The sequence below is a fragment of the Ciconia boyciana genome, chromosome 9 (assembly GCF_034638445.1).
Source record: "Ciconia boyciana chromosome 9, ASM3463844v1, whole genome shotgun sequence".
Lineage (NCBI taxonomy): Eukaryota > Metazoa > Chordata > Aves > Ciconiiformes > Ciconiidae > Ciconia > Ciconia boyciana.
The window spans coordinates 13,160,686-13,182,832 of record NC_132942.1 but is presented as its reverse complement, the minus strand read 5'-3'; the positions used below and the strand labels follow the sequence as shown (position 1 = coordinate 13,182,832).

Here is a 22,147-nt window from a genome sequence, read left to right as displayed (position 1 = left end):
CATTCACCTATGAGAATCACAGAATCAGTTCAGGTTGGAAGAGACCATGGGGGTCGCCTGGTTCCCCACATCCCCGCCCCACCACCAGTGGCCCCATGGCCAGTTTAGAACACATGAATTTTTTAATATCTCCAAGGATGGAGTTTCCATAATCTCTCTGGGCAACCTGTTCCAATGCTTGACTACTCTCATTGTGAAATTTGTTTTCCTCACATCTAATTGGAATTTCTCTTGCTGCAATTTGCACTATTGTCTTTCTTCCTTTCAGTGTGCACCTCCGAGAAGGGTCTGGCTCTTGTCTTCTCTGTACGCCTCTATAAAGTAGCTGAAGACAATAATAAGACTTTGCCTTGTTTCTTTAAACTGAACAAACCACTTCTCTCAGTTTTTCCTAGTATGACATGTGCTTCATCCCTCTAAACATCTTGGTGGTCCTTCACTGGATTTGCTCCAGTATTTCAGTGTCTGTCTTGTGCTGGGGAGCCCAGAACTGTACACAGAACTCCAGATGCAGCTTCAGAAGTGCTGAACAGGGAGAAACAATTTTTTTGACTTGGTAATTACATTCTTACTAATACAGCCCAGTATGCAGAGTTGGACTTGTTCACTATAGGGGCAAACCATTGACTTGTTCAACTTGCCCACCAAGAGAAGAACTGCTCTATTCTTCTCTCAATCTGCCACTGAATGTTCTCGAAGACAGCACTCCGACCTAGATGAACATTTGGCTTACCTGAGGATGACAGGTTGAAGACTATCAGGGCAAACAACAAGCCTCTGCAAGTTTGGAGAGAAAGACACCTCAGATGAAGACAGCTCAGATGAAGCACTTTTTCAGTCAAACAGTGACTATTTTCTCCAGTTGGCTAATGTGAATTCTGCCCATTCTTAAAGCTAGGCATATAGATGCTGAGATACTTCGGTATCCTTTTAAACTGGAGTTGCAATAAATGCTTTGTGGCATTACTTTTTACCAAATTTCATTTTGAGATTTTGCATATGAGTATTACCTCACTGCAGAAGGTGAAACAGACTGTTGCTTTCTGTGTATGACATTTTTCTCCTCAAAGCTTCAAGACAGCTTTGATATTTCAAAACACAAAAATCTCCAGAACTTTGGTTGGCCCCCTGTTGTGCCCTGCTTGTATGTGAGCTGCTATTTGTACACCCTACAATATGTCACAGCTTCTCAACAGAAGTGTATCCTTCCTATCTGAGTGGTCTGGGCAAGCCCTACAAAGCTTAAGGTCCACTGCTCAGAAAATGAATCTTAATTTGATTCAAAAGCACTAATCAAAACACCTAAACATTACCAGAAAGAAAACGTTCACCCCATGGCTTTCCTGCTATGGGGCATAGAATAAGCATGAAGAATCCTTTCAATAGCAAGGTAATTTTCAAACGCTAAGAAAAATCTGATCGAAAATCTGCCTCCCTCATTAGCCCCCTCCAACCTCCAAAAGTCCTCTCTTCCTTTCTACGCTAGTCCTCAGAAAATCTTCTTACATCAAGTCAGAAGACTGCAAACAGATGTTTATATTCTTCTGCTAGAGGAATGAGATAGATACTGAAGTTGCATCAGATAGCACACTCCGTAGCACCATATTAGGCAAGAGAGTGTAACCAAAGTGGCAGATTTCCTCATACCGGTGTCAAGGAACCTGCGTGTTCTGTCAAGCTGCAGTTTTGTAGTTTCAAGATATCCTCAAGAGTCTTGTTTGCTCAAAACTATTCAGACTAGGAGTACCTTCTGGGTTGTTTTGGGTTTTGCTCTTGTTACCTAATGTTGGTAATTGTCCATCAACCAACAAACATGTCCTGAATATTCTCCATGAGTTTATACATGCTCTATGACAGGCTCTTGAGAAAAGTTTTGAGCTTTCCAGAACAAAAACTTCACTGACATCCCAAAGCAGCAGAATCCAGACCAACCCCAATTTAAATCACAGCCTGTCTTCTGTGATCTCTACCTCACAGGAATATGCACAGATGTCTAAGTTAAGAACAAAGAAAAATTTAAAATTAAATCAGTGAAGTAAGGGCATTTAAAAAAAAAATCTACAGGCCTCCACCTCAAACCAGCTCTTTACTTATCCTGGAACTGGAATTTGATGGCATCTATGTTTTTTGTCCCATTAAATGATAAGAAATTAACCATTTATTGTTTGCCTACATTCTTTAAAGACAAGATGATCCGTATCCCTCTTGGGATGAGTTAGTGGGGCCCTAGTCTACTTGACCTATTAAAACCTTTTCTGTAAGAACTTTCAGTCCCTCTGTGGGACATGAGTTAGTGGGGCCCAAAGTCTACTTGACCTATTGCATACTTTTCCGCAAGAACTTTCAGTCCCTGTCTTACTGAAATTAGCATATATGACCCTAACTCCTGCATGGGGAAAAATCCCCAGGCTATCTTGCAATCTAGGGAAGGTGATCACTGAAATACTGTGAATTGTAATGGTGTGCAGGGATCTTTCATATGGAGACAATTTGCACATCTACATTGCAAATCGCTGAAGAGAAGGCGCTTCTGAAAGGTTGGATTCAGACAAAACTATAGGCTCAAATCTCCACATTACTTTTAACTTTATGAAAATGAAGACTCAGGTCTGAGTTCCCCATTGTGACTCTACCCCTGGTCTGTATTACAAAATCCAGAAAATTATGCCTATTGATTAAGTCACTAACACACTAGTATGTTTGATTTGTTTAAAGAATCCCACATGATATGATACCTATTGTGCTGGAAATAGCAACAAAGGAGAAGATGGGCAGGCAGAGGGATCTTCTCCATATCTCCATAACAGCAAACTAGGCAGTAACTCAGCAGGATGCACAATGGTTGTGAATTCATCACTTATCTTTGCTAGGCAGTGCAATGTGGTATCTTTGCTCCTTCTGCCACAAAGCATTGTTTCTGATCTCTAAACTGGTGGAACTTTAAAGGCAGAAGAACACTGAAAGACTGGGGGATCTTCTGGGTTGTGTGTGAAGGTGAGGGTATTCATGTGAAACATACACTTTTCTAAGCAGCAACTACTGCCACAGAGCAGTCTGAAAGGGCTCAGCGCATGGCCATACTAACCAGCATCGCCTCTATCCACAGCTAGTGACAAGGGTCTCCAAAACTTCAAGAGAACAGGAATTAAGCATTTCAGCTCTACTGGTATGAATCTTTTGGAATGCACCCAGTAAGAATTATCTTTTTCCCTGGGAATTATGTTCAGCTCTAAGGGTCAATATGGCAATAACAGAACAGCAATAAGTCACCACCTTACTGAGTCACTCCTTGAACTCGCTAATGGAGATGGAACAGTTAATTAGGCAAGAGGATTAGCCAAAGTACGATACATCTCCTTTATCAACACAATCCATGCTGTGATGCTCACCTTTGCCCTGTACTTATGACCTTCATGTTGTACAGAAGACATTCTTACTGACACTACCCATGGGCAACACCTTCTTCTAATTACCTTCTCTACAGGGGGGATTTCATCATCAGGGTTCCTGCTCTTTGCGCGTGGGTATAAATACGTATCTGCTCTCACAGAATACACATTTAAGCTAAGTGTACCAGAATACTTAGAGCACAGATTGGCTGTGAAACAGGTCAAGAACCCATGTCTGCCATGAAGCTAACAGGCGCCTTTGTGCTCCTCACCCTGGCAGTTCTTTGCTTAGCAAGTAAGTAACCTTTTCTACTTCTGCTATATTATAGTTCTAATGTTGAAACACTGCAAGCTTCTCAGTCTACTGGGATAGTAAGCAATGGTTGCTGGACTTGGATGGCAGAAAGCAAGTGAGATTTTATGCTTGTGCACTATTTAGCAAGCAATATTGCACCAGCTTTACAGCTGCCAACTTGAGTAGATGAAACCTATTCCTTGATGGTGGTGCGAATCAGAACTGCATTCTGCATTGTAACTAAAAAGTGAACTGTAAAGCCTCAGAACTAAAGCAGGTTTTTACCTACTTATTTTTTCTTCCATCTGAGCAGGGAGCTTGGAGCTGATGAGGTCCTTCTCCTGCCAAACTGAGCAAGGAGGAGACAGTTGATTATGCATGGGCCATATAATATGGCTGTGAATAACCTCTTTATGATGTTAGTTTGCCAGGCTGGAGAGCGCTTTGAGGCGCAGGTTGCTCTATGGTAAAATAGGGAGCTGGGAGGAATTTCTTGAGCCTTCACTTGGTAATTTTTTTTGAAACAAAAACTTGCAATAAAAAAGTAAGATATAGAAAAATAAGTACATTTAGAATAACTGAAAGAGGAGAGTCCAAATCTTCTCTGCTAGTAGTATAGCAGTTCAATAGCATTATGAATGTTAAAGAAACAAAACAATGAAAATGTTAAAACAAAACCAAAATTCTGAAACAAAATACTCTGTTTCCATTTTTAATAGCTCTGAAAGGTTTGCTTTGAAAATTGTCTCAAAATCAAAATTCTTATGAAAAATGTCAATTTCAATTAAATGGCATGCTTTTGATGGAAACTGTTCTTTCAAACAGTGTTTCATTAACTGCAGATAAATAAATAAATATTGCTTTCATAAGAATTCCAGCAAATCCCTTCCTTGGCCTTTCTAGTTTATCTCGTCTGCATTAAAACTTTATGGATCAATACTTTTTGAGCCACATCTTTTTTGCATTCACTCCCACATACATAGTGGATACTAAAAGGTTACCAGAGGAAAAAATAACATCTTACTGTTTTTGTGGAAGTGTGTTAAATCTGATCCAATTCCAGAATAACGAAAATTCAGTCAAACTTCTGGTAACATAGACTGAAACTTGACATGGAACGTTATTTATGCTAGTTTTCTTTACCTTGGACAACTTTATTTGATGAGAAGATGTAAGCAGCTCCATGAAAAGAAGTTTCAGTGGAAAGCTTAATGGCTTTAAAGATCAAAAAAAGCTACATTTAGTCAGAAAGACAAGTGCTAGAGCTGTATTGCCTTTTAGATCATAATGCATTTTCTTCCTGTTCCTTCTGTACAGAAGCCTCTGCCTGATAACTTTTATCCCTTGGAAGCCACAGAATGACAATTACAGGACAGGAGAATAACAAAATACATTCCTAAAGACAGTAACAAATGTATCACCATAATGGAGACATGCCAATGTTACCTGATTACTTTCTGGGAGGCGTAATTATCATTGTTTTGAAGAAGCTTTTTGAAGCCTCACCTGAGAACAGGGCTCCATTATATTAGATGCCATGTGTATACAAAATAGGAGCCAATGCTTCTGCCAAATAGTTTAGAATCCGTATCGACTGGCAAGGGAAAACACTTTTAAAAGTGGTATTATGATCCAAATTGCATAATCATCATTATATATATTTAGTATTATATTTTAATGAGGATATTATCCTCATTATTGACAGAAAATCAAACTATAAAAGGACTGTGTGATTTGCCTACAGCCACATACAATTTTTTTTTATAAACTTGGGAAGTAAAACCCAGACATGGTCAACAACTAGTTCATCCTAAACAGACTGCCCATTGAACATAATATTGACTCCTGGGTCTTCAGTCTTTCTCTGGTGAAAAGGGGAAATTGCCTCCAACAACAAAGGCTGTTCTAGTTGCTGACACAGATTGCTAAGGTAAACAATACAACAAGGTCTACTTGTTTAATAGGTCCTGACACCTTTATCTTATTAAACACTGAAAAACTATGTCAGTATTTACTTTCAAGGAGGTAAAAGACTTGGTGTTGCTGGAAGGGCTGGTACTAATGAAACCAACCCAGTTGCAAACTGAATGTTCAACAGTGTTTTTTATTTTATCTTTTGTGATTGTGTTTATATTGCAGATGCTGCCAAAGAGAATGAGGTGAGTAATTTTCTCCTTTATTTCCAGATAAAAATATATAGTTTGTAACAACATGAGGTCCATGAGGTAAAAACCCCATATTAAACATTAATTAAATGCTGCCAAAGTATTTCAGAGAGAAATGAGATATGTGGTTTCCATACAGTTGCCCTGACAACTTACAGATGTTTTTACATGTAATGCAGTCTGGGCAAGAAATCAGGCAAGGCCAAATTTTAAGTCAGAGAAATCAAGGCTTTTTAAATATTTATCTGGTGATGACACTATAAGGCTTTCTTGGTGACTTTTGGATCCTAAATCATGTATTTAGAGATTTTAATTTCTTTCTGACTATGCTGGAGTGTCCGTCCTGGGGTCAACCGCTGAAAGAAATGAGACACCAAGCAATGAAATTCCTTACTCAGATGAGCAGAGACAAGCCCTTTGGGAGTTCAGCGGAGAGTGGCAGGGAGTGGAAGTTCACACACACACACAGAGCTGGTCCCATACTAGCACAACATATAAAGCCTCTGATGCCTAAAACTACACCAAGACATACATACTTTTCCAGGAAGAGCCTGTTCCACTCTCCACACCAAACTAAGTATCTTCCCCATTTTACCAGCTGTCACACATATGTATATGGGGCAAATTCATCCGGTTTCTAGATTTTTTTACTAGCTGGCCCTTGCCACTCATGAGTTGGTGGTTGACCAGTTTTAAAATTATAAGTTACAAGCTACAGAGATTCCCTCCCATGCCACTGCCTCTGCTGGGTTATGTTGTGGAAACCTGTCAGCTATTGTCAGGTCTCTGACGTGCTTTGGCAGTTGGGGCTAGGTGTGCTGCCTCCTGCTTTCCAACCAGAGTCTGAAATGTGTGAGCAGCCAGGGCTTTGGAGGAGCAGGAAAGGACCAAATGAAGGAAAAACCTAGGTAAACTAACATCCCATATGCTTTTTTTTTTTTAATGGGACACTGGATTTAAGCCCATAATACTCAAAAGAGTGACTGGCTAATGACTCTGTTTGCCAGTGGAGACCTCTCAGTCTGTGCTGCAGCCATGGCACAGGGGTTGGGCGGCTGAAGTGGCTAACCACACACAGCTCCTCACTTCACCCACCTGCAGACCCCAGGCAATGACTAGCATAAACCCAATCATATAACCTGTAATAAATTCCAGGGTTTGGCTGAAGTAATACTCCTGTCCTTCACTAAGAGATGGAATGAAGGGGAAAAAAATCAGGCCATAACAAGAGAACAGCAAGGCTGGGTTCTGTTTTAAATATATACATTTATAATACATATTTTGGCTAGATCTTCAGAAAATAAAAGCTCCAGTCATAGTGTCCCCTCAAAGACTAATATGCTTCAAATTGTCACTAGACTAGCAGCAAAAAGACCTGAACCAATTTTAGTTACAACAGCCCCTGTAATGACAGGTGATTTCCTAGGCAAGCAAACCCTAGACTTTTGAGGATAACAAATAGCACATTAAATAGAATATGTGCACTGTAAAAAGAACTTCTTGCTGGTCAAATACCAGGAATGACATTCACTTGACAGGACAAGATTGAGCTCCAAAACCTGGACAGAAGCACTTTCAGTCATTTCTTTTATTAGTTTGTACTCCCATTTTCATATATAAGTCTGTAATGAATACAGTCCCACTATTAGATGAGGGCCTTTCAACAATTTCTTTTCAAGTTAATACTTAAATAGGACTTTACTTAATTCTGCCTGGGCAGATCCTTTCACCAGTGTAAAAAGCATCAAGAGCTGATACTTGTGCAATAAAGAGACAGAAACCCTTCACATCCTTGAGAACTAATCATCTCACCTGAATTTACTAACAATTGCAATCACGTAGAAAAAAAAACATTAAGCCTCAACTTCTCTGTAGATGGAAACCGGGCTGTATTTTTTCCAGTGACTGTATTCTTATTCAGACAGACAGTGAAGTCCCTGAAGCTGCTCAGTACCTGAGATGGGTAGTATCACATCTCTGTGATGTGTAGTCACACATCTGTGTCAGAAGGAACATTTCTTTTTTGAGGCTTAGGCTCAGCTAATATAGATGGTGGAGCCCCATTGACTCTGCTGCTCTAGAGCACTGACAAGCTTGTCCAAAAATTTCATATATTCATTATTTCTGTAGGTGAATGGAGAATGTGAGAAAGATGGATTCATAGAAAACTGATAATTTATTTGCAGGTAGACTGCAGTGAATACAAGAGGTCAGAGAGAGGAAGACCTATTTACTGTGAAAAACTCTATGAACCTTTTTGTGGCTCTGACGGGAAAACATATAACAACAAATGTTCTTTCTGCAAAGCAGTCCTGTAAGTACAATACTACATGATTACACCTGAATAAGCCAAAATCTGAGATTAGCTGAGTTATCTGGTATTTCCATTCCACCTAAGTGCTATCATTTTTTTCAGGGTCGCTACTCCTCTGCTTCTTTGCTTAATCTTTATAGACTAATTGTTTCTTCCACCAATAAGGTCCAACTGAGCTAAACAAATGACCTTAATATTTGTGTGAGCAACTTCCTATTCTAGCAAAAACTGTAGAAATCAGACAGTAAAGAGAAGAGTCCAATGAGCAACACAGGGCTAACAAGGCACCTGGACCCAAATCAGGTCATGTAAGAATTCAAAAGTGGTACTGGAAATATCTTGCTTTTTATAGATAAAACACATAATTTTTAAAATAAAATTGTTTACAGATCAGTGCCTTCTTGTCTGCTACAAATGTTCATAGTGTCCGTTAGCAAGTTGTTGGCTGAGGACGTCAGAGGGATTTTAGTTTATACTGCTAAGCTTACTGTCTGCAATGTCTATGTCCTCCCTTTCCTTTGCAGGAGAAGTAGAGGTGCCTTACATATGAAGCAAGCAGGGGCATGCTGAATGAATTCTGCGTGACAGAGAAGAGTGCTGAGAACAGCTTTACACTGCCTTATCACAATCTCTTAATTTAATTTCATTCATCCTGCCTGTTCTGATGATGGTGAACAAAGCACAAAGTAGGCTTTTCAGTTGTGCACTGTCATTTGCTGCTTCTTTCTGCTCCTGAGTGTTGGGATTGACACTTCTGTCCTCCCTGCAAAGCATTTCCTTGGGATTCTCAGGAGCATTCCTGTTTCTGTAGCAAATTGGTTTTCACATGAGCCCTTCATTATATATTTGTCTCCACGGTTAAAGTTCAAATCTTCTAACAATGCCACCTGATTTTAGTGGACACAAGTCAGTGTAGGCACTGCCTCTGCTTTCCTTGTTGGTTAAGTGTTTTCCTTCATTTACCCAGAAACTTTTGCAGATACTTCTTTTCAAAGGCTTCAGGATTCCTAGGCAGTGTTTTGATTCTTCCAGTTTTGTAGCTAAATTTTAAATGCTTGTTTTTCTTCTAACTTCGTACAATTCTGATTCATGTATGTTGTTTAGCTACTTAGTTTGCATGTTTATTAAAATAAACGTTGACTCTTTTTTTGTCCATGGTTACCTTTCTAGAGAGTAAGTTGATTGCATCCATTATTCATAAATGAGGTATTTCCCAACTTACAGAAAATAATCACAGAGCAGGAGCTAGGGCCAGAGGTAAAAAAAACCATAGCCTGGAAGCCAAAAGTTGTAACACTGGTAATATACACTAGATGGCCTCATGTTACTGGAATTTACCCTACAACCTGGCTCTTTTTTTCCTTCAAATGAAACAAATCTGGTAAACTGTAAGACTGTATAAGCTTTGTAGCAGTGCTTCTGTTAAATCCTGTCATTTAAATGTGATCATTAATGACTCTGTTCACTTCTGATAAATTGGCTGCTTTCAGACCTGAAGAAATTTCTGTTCTGCTCTTACATCCTTATTATCTTCATTATTAAGCCAGTTTATGTCTTTTACACTTGAATAGTCAGTCAAAGGAATACATTTTCCCAGGATTAAAACTTATGAATGACTGACTTTACTGGGCTTACACATGAAGAAAACTTTGAAACTGGAAGATGGGTATCATTTCTGATCATTTCTGTCTGGTACTCTAGTTGGGCTGGAGTAAGACTCATACTTCAAAATAATGGAAAATGAAGAAGGAAGCTCATGTCCTTGCCTTTGAAGGCAAGACACCAAAAAGCCTAGCCATTCCACTGCTGGCTGAATCTCACTGTAGCATCAGGCAGACTGCATTCTGCAACTGAAGGACCAAGAGGATTTGTTGGTCCACGGTGTTAGTATGTGCTCTTTCTCCTGGCAGAGCTGAGAACATCACCCTCATACCCTGTACAGGAAAAGAGGCTGTTGGACTTTACGTGATGCTGATTAACAACCAAAGAGAGAGTCTTTCACAGGCTACTTCTTTACCAAGGACTTAAACAGTGCCAGGACACACAGAGCACTGGAACTCCATCATCTTTACTTCGAAATTGTTAGCATGGCCCTGGCATTATCCTGTTTTGGATCAAAATTCTTCCCAACAGTTCTCAGGCACATCTTAGGAGGCTAGGGACCATTCCCAAATAGGAAACTGGGTGAAGACACCCTGTTTTGGAAGCTAAAATAATTTCATAGCAGAGATGTGACTAGACTCAACTAGCTGGCCTCTAGATGAGAGAAGTTCTGTTTAATTTGCTAGTACACATTGATGTAACCCTAGTCTCTAGTTTGATTTATAATGTGAACTGGCTGAACTATTTTTACACTAATTGCCTATTACACTCAGTACATCTGGAACATCTGGAAGAACAATAAAGCTGAAAACAACAAAAAATGAAAGGAAAAATTGAGGTTTAATGAAATGCTAGATTAAGTATGTAAATGGAGTGCTATTTTCCAACTAAGCAAACACCATAAAAAGTAAATATTCTGCATTCCTATGTCAAATAATACTAAATAATGAGTGTATTTAACAAGGGACTTCTTTTTCCTGACTGTACAGTTCCCTAATGCATTGCATTTTGGGCAAAATAGCAGTAGCTACCAAATGTTATGTAAATCTTGCCCAGATGGATTTCTTAACATTATTATATGCTGTTCCCAGTCACTGGTGTGTCCCATGAAACCACAGGTAGCAAAACAGGAGCCTAGGGACTGTTTTTGGGATGAAGTGGTGTTTATTCTCCACTGTGGGAGGCTTCAGACTCCCTTCTAAGGGACAGTAGTGCTCTTAGTACATTAAAAACCTACTCAACACTCCGGATCATTCAAAGGCCGCTGAAACTGATGGGAGGCTACCTGTGACCTTGGCTTTAACTCTCATCTTTCAGAAGGGAGAAAATGGGCATGTTATTTTCTAGGTGATGCATAAGAAGAAGATACTCACTTTGATGTTCTATTGAGATTATCAGTTTAGAACAACAGTCTTAGCCAAGTGCCAGGATAAAATTTGAAACCTAAACATTGAGACTAGTGAAGATGGATGAAGAGTTTCTGCATAGACCACAGCCCCCTTCTCTTTGTAACTGAAGTCAGGATTAATTAGCACCTTCATGTGTCAAAGGACGGACTACTGCTCTGAATGCTGGATCACACAAGTGTATGAGGAACATAAAGCTCCTAGAGTGAGGAGTGTGGTCACTCTCCTCATGGTACCTCCCAGACTGTGTTCCTACTTGGTGTATTTCTCTCAAAAAAATCAGACTTTATGTGTGGTGTAGGTGGGCAGAAGTGGTGGAGGGGCTCATCTTCAGGGGCCATGTTCTTCATGAAACAGAAAAAGCACAGTTCATTAAGAGCAAGCTATAGTTCCCTACAATGCCAACTTATTGATGTTATTCCAGAAAAGCTGGCAGAACATGTCACATTTACATTCTTCATCTTTGCACTTTGTTAATACAGCCTTAGTTAATAAAGGCCATTTCCATGAAACCAAATGTTCACTTCATAGTTAAAAAAGAGAGCCTCAACGGACAGTAAGCAGGTTTCTATCACAAATATTTCTCATTTAGTCCCTCCGTCATTAATATTTTCTGATTGTGGGAAGTTTATGTTCCTATGAACTATGTTCTCATGGATATGTTTAAAATAATTTTTTTCATTACACTGTCCCCACTGCTGAAGCAAGTTATCAGAATGACACATTTTCAAATGTGATTTACACTCATGGTTGCTTTGGGAAGCAGACCTTCCTTCTTGGATGATGAAACTTGGCATGTTCAAGCATTTTCAGATGGTGGCAGTGACAGCACCATGGGCAGATGGGTGAATATCAAGCAGAACCAATGGACAATGTTTTAATGTGATACAGGAATCTACCAAACAGAGATCAACCCATACAGTTGTGTTTACACTAGAGTGTAACATCCCATAAGATCTCTTGAATTTTGTTCATCTCTTCCTCTCCATTAGCCCCCACCTTGATGCCTAAAAGGGAAAGGGAATACAGAAGGGAGATAGACAATAATGGACATTAATATATCAAATGCTGAGAAGCAATGGAATTCAAGTGAAAAAGGATTATTAGACAATAATGGACATTAATATATCAAATGCTGAGAAGCAATGGAATTCAAGTGAAAAAGGATTATTTTTTATGGAAGGTAAAATACATTATCACCATAAGGGAAGCTAAAGGTGAAATGTAACAAATACTACAAATCTTAGGAAAAATGAGAGGAAACTTTCAGGAGAAAAAAGCTCAGGGAAGATTTTAAACCAGGAAGCTGGAGAGCACTTGTCCATTCCCTCTCGTTATCCCCTCAGGCTTACTTTAGTGCACGAACCAGAGCAATATAATCTTTGTCAACTCCTAAGGATGCATCTGTTAGCTAAAAAAATCTGTAGTGAAACACACATTGACCATACTGCTTTCTTTCTTTCTCTTCCCATGATTGCTTAGTGGAGAAGACTCCATGTGTTCAGCTAAGCCATGTACTCAAGAATCCTGGAGGCTGAAACACTAATAAAGGGCTAGGTGCAGATGGCATCTTTTTAACATCTCTATGAAATAAAAAGGCTGGAATTCCTTGTAATTCTAACACAAACAAAGTCATGTGGACTTTTTTAGGGGTTTATATGGTTATCTTCCCACTCTCTTTCAACCCAGCGTGAACTTCTATGAATAAATGATGGAGAACACTAGAATGGTGGCATATATTATGAAAATACTGATGACAGAGGTTTTTTTCATTTTTCTCTGGCCAAAGATAGGGAACCATACGATTGAATTTTCTAAACATTTTTGAGAGTCTAGTGAAGTTGCCATGCCTTGAAGTTGCAAGTAAGACATCTGACTAGAAAAGCAATGCAATAAAAATCCTCCATTGGGTCACCAGACTATCCAGGTACTTGCAGTGCATTTTTTCTTTCTTCTTTAGCTAGACTGCTCACATTAGTACCTCCAGCATTAATTAGACATGTTGCTGGTAAAGACATAAATTGTAAATCTGTGCTAAGGTAATAAGAAACTGTTGGTTAGAGCCACAAGTGCTCATGACCTCTGGCACAAGACCAGCAAGACTTAAGGGCTGTGTGCATGGACTGGTGAAAGAGGCTAGTCAGATGGCTCTGACTATTATGTTTTGGATTAGGACATGTATAAAGCATGAGAATGTAGGCTGGTACTGAAACTAAAGATAAATCAGTGGAAGCAAAAAATCTGCCAGTATGAAATGTTACTGCTCATCAGCTAGAGTTGTTTCCTGTTAAAAGAGATAAGCTGAGAAAGGTAAGGAACCTAATTCTCTTAGTATTGAGTGAGAGGAATTAATGGAGGACATTGGCAGAAAATTATTCTGTCTTTCCTAGGACACAGACTAAAGCCACCACTATCACAAATTCTCTTTATCTGGAAACTAGGTCCCAGCAATTAGGCAGTAGGAATGCAAATGAGCAAGGTAATATCGTAAAAGCTTCTCATAGCTCAAAGGCTTGTGGCTCTGGACAGTGTACCTAAAAAAAGTCTCACAACAGGTCAACTTGCCCTGAATGTGTCTTGACTGACAAAGATCAAAATGAGAAAACAAAGATCAAATTGAGAAAACAAAGCCAAACTCTGATGTTTCATCATGATGTCCAAAAATCCAGCAGATAATTTGGGGATATTTTCTGCCTTCTAGCTTGGCTTGTTATAGCCTAAGTGGATATTCACACCATCTGCTTTAGTACCTTGAGATACTTAAGTGACTGTGTTTGTGGACTAAACTTAAGACACTACGTTTCCTATGCAGCCAATGCACATCCACAAGGCTGACTCAGAGCCCTGTAAGTTAGAGGTTTAAAATAGTCCACCACAGACCCCTGCATCTACCACAGACCCCTGTGACTCTAATTAATTTCTGACAATTTCTGACATGAAATGGTAGATGAGAGCAGCTGAAGAGCAATACTCTCCAACATGGAGTGCTTGGGCTTTTTATGAGCCCTGCTAGCATCACGTGCTGGCCCATAGCTGCAGATAACGCTGAGAAGCATACCAGCTTTTGCCACATACCAGAGCAAAGAACATGATTTGCAAATTGCTGTAAATGACACCTGAAGAAAATGCTGAAGCAGCCAGATAATCTGGACAGTCAAGTTTGTGTGATGGAGCAACGACATAGAAATATGGGGAAGGAAAAATGTACGTAGCTTGAGTAAGCTGATGAAACAAGTTCAGATCCTGTTTGCTAGAAAATAAAATAGAGGTAGCCAGATATTGGCATTGAATGGAAAAATAGAACAGATGTCCTTGCACTCATTGAGGATTAGAGTTTTCAAAACTCTGCACTGAAAAGGTACTCATATATCATTGATCTATCTATTTATATGTGGTGGAGAAGGAAGGGCTTTCACAGTAAGGTCTTAAAGACATTTTCTTTTTCACTTCTATGACAAGAGGTAATGAAATACAGGCCCGAAAATCAGATGGGTTGGATTCCCGAAAAAGAAAATGCCAGTGCTATATAATAAAGCTACTTCACTTGTCCATAAATCCCGCACTGTATTTTCTGATATTGTTGTTACTGTCATTTTCTGATATTGTTGTTACTGTCGTTCTAGCACGTAAGTGCAGCAGATGAAGAGCACTGGTGCTAGGTCCTCTATGTGCTCAATAGAAGAGATGGACCCTGCCCCTAAGACCTCAGAGATTGACCTGGAAAGCAAACTGTTGAGAAGGAACGTAGCCACTTCAATCAAAGCCTCTTGTATATCAGAGATGTATGGGCGAGACAGAACCAACATCCAGGCCTCCTGACTCCTACACTAGCAATTACCTTCTTAAAGATATCAAGGGCAACATGAAAAATTGCCAGCTGTGCTCTACAGTTGCTATTGCATAAATCATTCTTTAGATCAGACCAGAATCCCATGTCTCTGGATTGAAGATAATACCAGGTGACTGACTGGTGAAGTATAATAGAATATAATTCATATTTGACTGGCTTCATTATGGTATATCAGTGTCTAGTCAGCCTGGAGAGCTGCATTCTAACCCTGCTCTAAAACCAGTGTGATACTGCTCAGGCTCTTTACACTAAATAGCTCAAAGGTTATCTCATGCTTGTTGAGTGTTTCCAGTTACTACATTATTTGGTGTTTCTGCATCTTCTAATAATACTAAGTATTTGGAAAAAAACCAGGCCCTCAGTGTCACAACTTAGAGAACATAAGCAGAAGACATTTTCAACTATTTGGTCTGAAGATCATAAGATCTTACTCCATAAGACTCTGTAACTTGTGGCTGCAGAGAGAACTGGTAAAGAAAAATGTCACCACCAAAACACCAGTGAAGTTCTCAACACTTAGCACTCTTTATTTCAGCCATGTGTCAAGAAGGAGACATCTTAAAAGTTTAAGTTTTTATTGAATTTGCATTTTCATGGCAATCTCTCTAGAATTTCTTTTGTATTGGAGCCAGCTGAGCATTCTTCAGCTGGCTCCAATATAAAAAAATAGATGGGAGAGGATTAAAAGCAAGTCTTGAGCTAAGGGAATGGATAAACAACCAGGATATGGTGCTAAATTAAGACTGATCACATTAGCATTGTAAGCTTAGAAAAAGATAGGAAAAAAAAAAATTCCTACCAGATTTGACACCTTTAACAGTAAAGGAGATCGGAATGCTATCCCATTACTTTTGCACAAAACATGCAGACTCCCACATGTTCTGTTTAAACAGATATGTTGCCCTCTCTCCCCAAAGCTTTAAAAATTACAATGCACAACATCAGAGTACAAAAGCTATGTATTTCAGTAATGCGCAACAATCAACACACATATAGTGTATTAATCAAGGAGCAGGAAAAGAAACTGGTGACTGAGAAAATACAGATTTTTTTTTTTTAAAGAAAAAACGGTTATAGGATTCCACATATTCACTTACAAGAGAGAGAGGGTCCTCTTCTGAGTTTAACAAGCCATGTGGAGAAAAATATGTATCTGTCATGAAAAACAAAACAACACAAAAAGTCATGATGATCATCAAGAAATGTGAGGCAGACAGACTTGTCTAGGAATCTTGCCCAAAAAGGCTATTCCAACCATTCTCTGTCGCATGGAGCTCATTACCTCAAGTTTTCTTCTGTTCTGTTTAGGCTTTCATACTTCATCTATCATTATGACAACTCTAATCGTCTCACTTTTTTTTTCTAATTTAACTGAGGCAATCATCAATGTAAAACAAAATAGACTAATACTAAAGTGAATTGAAATAAAATGAAATCTGATATTCTTCAGAGAACATCATTCAAACTTACCATCCCTACTTGTGCTAATGTACCTGATGACGTTTGGGTTTTTGGACTGATGCCTGAACAAATTCCATATATAGATTTTTGGCTGCTCTTTTCCCCTTTTCTCAGTTTCAAATATTACAGATTTCCTTGCAAAAATCATTACAGAAGCAAAATTTCCTCTCTGTTTTGCAGAAGATAAATAGACCATAATCAAAACAACTAAAGTCTGATAACAGTTGGGTTCTGGGATTCAGTTCCTTGAGGAATCGGGAAACTGGGGCAGTAACAATCTTCCTCAGAAATCACTCAGAAGGAGGCATGATCAAATTCAAATAGTAATCCAAACTGTGCATCTATCTGTCCTTGGACAACTCATAAGCATGTGACAAGATTTTCAACTTTTATATTACAGAATATAAATTCTTTGACAGTTTGGACAATTTCTAGTAGTGCAAAGCTTTGTATGCAAGTTACATACACTGTGAGTTACAGGAATTAACTTATCAACTGTCTATAAAAGGATATTTTTCCAATTCTGCAGGACATGAGGTGTGTTAAACTATTGAGACACAAGCAAACACATAGATATACACATTTAAAATCTGAAAAACTGAAAAGATCTAAAAAAATTTCTTTCTCTTCTTAATGTGACTTTAAAATTCCAGCACAAGATGGCCACAGGGATCACTAATTATGAAGCTTTCCCCTGTTAGGCCTAGATATTCTCAGATACAGCAGGAAACCAGAATGCATCAGCTACAAGCATGACAGCTCTAGTATCTCATCCCAAAGGGGAACAGCAGCCCCCCTTGACAGAGAAGTATGTCGCAAAGGTTTATGTGGCCAAGCTATGACCATGTTCCTTCAGACCTCCCAGAAGCAGCACCTGAAGGTAGAAGAATGTGGGCATGGGGAAGGCTGTTCTCCCATCCACACCACTGAGGTGCCATCTCCTGGGAGAAGCACAGCAGATCTGCAGCTGCTGGCCTCCCACCAGCACACCTCTACCCTTTCTGAGCACAGCTGGAAAGAAGATGATTTCACATGACACAGAGCATAACAAAAGAAGGACGGATTTGTTTCTGGTGCTGTATCCACTCTCATGTCTGGTTTCCACTCCTGCAGTGGACAAGCCCATCATTGCAAGGACTGAAGCTGCCATTATTTCCATAGACTACATTTCAGTGCAACTTTACAGGAGAGCTTGAGGATTTTGAAAGGTAAGGACTCACACCCTTCTGAACAGGGGAATGACAAAACAAGGGAGTTCCCTCCCCGTTCCCAACAAGCATTGCATTATAGCTCATCGTGGCCCCAGCCCTCACCCGTCTCCCACAATGAGCAGGACCCCAGTTTAATTCCAGCTTTGAAGGCCCTCAGTTCCCTACCCCAATCCTAACCCTACCTAACCTGAAGCAGAAGGCTGCAAATTTCTTTCCACCTCCCAACTCCAAATATACATTTAACTATAGCTCCCTTCTGAGTCCGATGCTTATCATAGCTTTCCTTTCTGAGCAGGAAAAAAAATCAGAAGCTCAAGGGAGGACGAAGTCTCCTTTGTGCCCTTTGTAAATCTGTGAAATCACAGAATATCACCCCTATACCTACTGCTTTTCACCCCATGCCTGCCTGAGGGAAGAGTGCAGACACTGAGATGCTATACTATTTGATTTTTTGTTATATACCTTATTAAGAATTTATTGTATTTCTGGAAGCTGTTTTTATTTTTGAATTCTGACTTGCAGCACAGCCTCTTAGGCCTGTGGTTTAACAGACTCCGCACCCTCTTAAAGGGGTGGAGAGGTGCATTTGGTGACTGTCAGCAGACCGCACCTCTTGATGCCACTGGCACATTCTGCCACACAGGGCTTCCCCGTAATCCTCCCACAAACTGACACAAACTGATACCCCTTGCCACTTGTGTGTAATTAAACAGACAGTAGTTTATTTGAATTTCTGAGCAATGCCTCCATGTTTTCAAGCAACCAAAGCATGTTACATGACAATTCTGAATGTGCTCCCTGGGCACCTGAGCAGTCTCTTTCTTGCTGGAGGAAATCACAACAGCTTCCATCAGCCAGGTCAACAGAAGACAGCCCTGGGTGGCTTATAGTCAGGGAAGACGAGACAGTTCCACTCAGTGCAACCAAAACACCTTGGCAGCAGATGGACTTCCCATTTATGAAACTGTAAATATAATTTAGAAGGGTCCAAGTGCCTATTCTTGGTCAAGTGCCAAGGGTCCAATTCTTGAATGAGGACCTCCAGTACTGCCACTAGAGAGGTACTTTCTCCTGTGAATGAACTTACTTCAAGTTCACAGCACCAAATCTGTTTTACAAATGCATGCATCATTTTTTCCATAAATCCTTCCATAATTAAAAAATTTGTGAGAACTGATTTCATGACTTTGTAAATCTCCATGACTGCCAAGAGCACTATGGATCTTGTAACTTTATACTATTGCAAACAGGTATATAATTATCCAAGCTGAGACCACCTTCCCTAAAGGGAAAATACATGTAATCCCAGAATCCTCTATATTTAAATTATGTGTCATGGCCAAACACATGGCCAGTGCAGATAAGAGTTGTAACATCCAGGTATGGATACAGACAGTATGGTGGAATTTCAATGAAACAGGCAGACAACAGCAAGTATTAGCAATAAGAAGTAAATATTTTTACAATATCAGTGCTATGCTAATCCCAAAGTTTTTATAAAATGTTCTTGAGCTTTTTCAGGGTAAAGAGGGGCATGTGCATATCAGAGAATAGAAGTCATTCTTTCAAAGTTTAACCTTGTTAAAAGAGAATATTTCTATGTGCAGAAAACACAAAATTGTGAAGCTAGATATTTAAACCTTGGTGAAAACACTACTGATATGTAAGAGGAACCCTGTATGTCAGAATCCCTTTGATTCACTTTTATCAGGTATCAGCTGTGGAGAGAGGAGCAAAATACTAACTGCTGACTCAGTGATGCAGGTGAGACACATTAGGTACCGATTTCTTATAAATATGGAGAGAAAGACTCTTCTTGGAAGAAAATAGTGATATGTTGGGGTATGTTAAGATATTTTCTAAGAATTGTGTTGATAGGGTAGGAGCAGATACAAGAAAAGCAATACATAAACTGTTAATGAGGAGTTATAGCTATAGTAAATGTGTTGAGTTTAGAAGATTTTTTTTCAGCTTGAAGTTTCTGTTTGGAGCTAGATGGGTATTTAATAAGTTGTTCCCTTAGAAGTTTTAAGTTTTGAAATGTTGATGAATTTTTGCTAGCACTTCATATGTAGCTAGTGCTTAATTTTGTCATCAGTTGAGATGGAGAGTATTTACTGTCTCAGAAGATTAAAGTTTAGAAACATGTATTTGGGAAACTGGTAAGTACTGTGGGTTGTAGACTTTTTTTTTCTTTAAGGCATAAAGCAATGTATTAATTCCCTCAAGTCTTTTATTTTTGATTCAATAATACTTATGTTACAGAAATAAAATTTTGAAACATCCCTAAAATATAAATTTGTAGTATGTATGTCCAAATAGCTTCCACCAGCTCTAAATGAGAGGTCTCAACACTCTGGATAAAAGGAAGCAAAGCCAATGCTCTAATATTAGTTTAAGAAACAACAGCCTCTTAACTTTGTAAACTTCTCAGTAGTGTACTATATGTAATGCAGTGTGCTATTTCATTTCAAATTTTATCAAGACCAGAACAGTATTTTTACTGATGGCTCAGCATCTCTAAATTTTAATTGTTTGGTTTTGGGTTTTAGTTTAAATATCCTCAAATGCCCCAAACTAAACTTTCTCATATGTAGCAGTGGAGAGAGAAATAGAACCATCAAACTATGTTCAAAGACCTGTGTATAACTGATCTATGTGATAAGTTACTGGGTTTCTGTTAAGAAACCAAAAAGAAGGTGGTTTTGGTTTCTGCTGTCTATCTTGTAACCACCTAACTGTTCATATACTTGGACTGCTTATACACAGGTTTAAATGACAGTTAAACTGCCCTGCCCAAATTCCTTAATTCAGTTTAGTCCCCCTTGTGTCCTTTTTGCAATCTTCTCCTATTGCCACTAAATGCACGCCCCCTGCCTTTGGGGGGTGGGGGGGTGGGCAGGAACAAGCATTGCTAGACTTAAATCCTGTTATTGAATGAACTACTGTTTCCCTTTTCTTGTTTTCTTTTCAGAGGCGGCCTCACTTGCCTACTTTCCCCATATTTTGGGGTCTAAATTTTTTGAATGCTGCTGTTGACATGTCTAAAATCCACACTGGTTGCCAAGAAGAGGGTCTGTCCCTGTTTTGCACAGCTCTTACCAACTGTCCTATGCTCAGCAATGACATTAGTGGCACCAGTTCTTCTCACTCAGCAACCCAACTTAAATTCAGTCTATCCTGCATGTGTTCCTGTCAGTGGGTCGTTCTTTTCCTGCTATATGCTGCTTTCTCCTGCTTTTTTTTCTGTACTGAAAGAATCTTACAGGAATGTAATGTGTCAGGCTGTGGGTAGATTGTATGATGTATTAGCCAATAGATGTTCCTGCTGTGTTTGCTGTAGGTAGCAGTGATGATGTGAGAAGTTAGCTGGGGGATGAAGAGAAACAAGACTTGGACAGAGCAGTTATTTGATTTTTGTAGTCATGAGAATTGCTTCTAATATGCAAGAGGAAAAGCTAAACAGGAACATTTCCTGAAGCCATTTCACAGTGGGAGTAAATACAAGTAATGTCAGACTAAATGTGAATGCTACTGGATGCATTTGCTCTATGATCCTTCAAAAGAGATAGTCTCAATGCATTCTGTACATGTGGGTTTTCCTAATAGCTTCTCTGTGACTTGCTCTGCTTGTTCTCCAAAGTCAAACTAAAAATTTATTTTGTTACTTCATATTTTACCACAGAGCATTGTGGATTATTCTGGGATGATCATTAAACCAATAACTGACTCTTTGCATGTTGGCCTTCACAAAAAATAAACCTCAAATAGTCTGCTCGGTAATAAATGAGCTTGTTAATCAATTCCTTGGGGCTTGCATGAAATGTGCCTACAAGATGTTTAGTAAACTGTGATTTCTACTGGGATCAATCCAAATGCATTGATTAAAATATGGCTTAAATACACACCCACAAAATGCTGTAAATACACTTTGGCAAAGGCAACTAGCAGGACTTGGGGCCAGGCTAAAGCTTCTGTATCACTGTCATCTCCCAGTTCATACAGAACTGTGGGTTAGGGTATAATTCTTATAAATTACATTCCTCTCCCTATGTGTGCAAAGGGACTTCAGACTCTCAGGGGGGGCCTGTGAGCTGCTTTGACCCACAACACCTCAGGGGTACGCTGCCATATGTGTAGTTGCTGTTGTCATTCTAGAACTCCTCACTAATCTTTCAGGGTTTCTTCAGTTCCTTCAACATACCCAACTTTTGTCCCTGTAGCTGAGCTGGCATTTAAAGGCCTCAGGCGTCTGACCTGGGGATCTCTGCCATGTGGACACACGTCCCGCCAGCTGCCTCAGGTTCAGGCCGCGGGGCGGGGTAAGACCAGGGCGGCCGGGGCTGCCTGGTCCCGGCAGGCCGCGCTGGGACCCACCTCCGCGGGCTGCCAGGGGCTAGCCGCGGCTGCACTGTAGCCACCACCGATATGGCGGCCCCCTGGGCGACGCACCG

At 39.6% G+C, this 22,147-nt stretch overlaps 1 protein-coding gene across 1 annotated transcript; it reads left to right on the top strand.

Annotated features, from left to right (window-relative positions):
* The first annotated feature begins 3,620 nt into the window (after positions 1–3,620).
* LOC140656365 (ovomucoid-like) lies at positions 3,621–8,733 on the top strand. The gene is made up of 4 exons (XM_072871994.1): positions 3,621–3,684; positions 5,824–5,843; positions 8,036–8,163; positions 8,688–8,733. The coding sequence occupies exons 1-4, from the start codon at positions 3,621–3,623 to the stop codon at positions 8,731–8,733; spliced, it is 258 nt and encodes an 85-aa protein (XP_072728095.1).
* Positions 8,734–22,147: the final 13,414 nt, after the last annotated feature.

Bases quoted from the DNA above. Each gene is read 5' to 3' on its own strand.
- LOC140656365 (XM_072871994.1), top strand. From the start codon at position 3,621: ATGTCTGCCATGAAGCTAACAGGCGCCTTTGTGCTCCTCACCCTGGCA. The intron at 3,685-5,823 runs GTAAGTAACCTT...TTTATATTGCAG, and splicing joins GGCAGTTCTTTGCTTAGCAA to ATGCTGCCAAAGAGAATGAG. The intron at 5,844-8,035 runs GTGAGTAATTTT...ATTTATTTGCAG, and splicing joins ATGCTGCCAAAGAGAATGAG to GTAGACTGCAGTGAATACAA.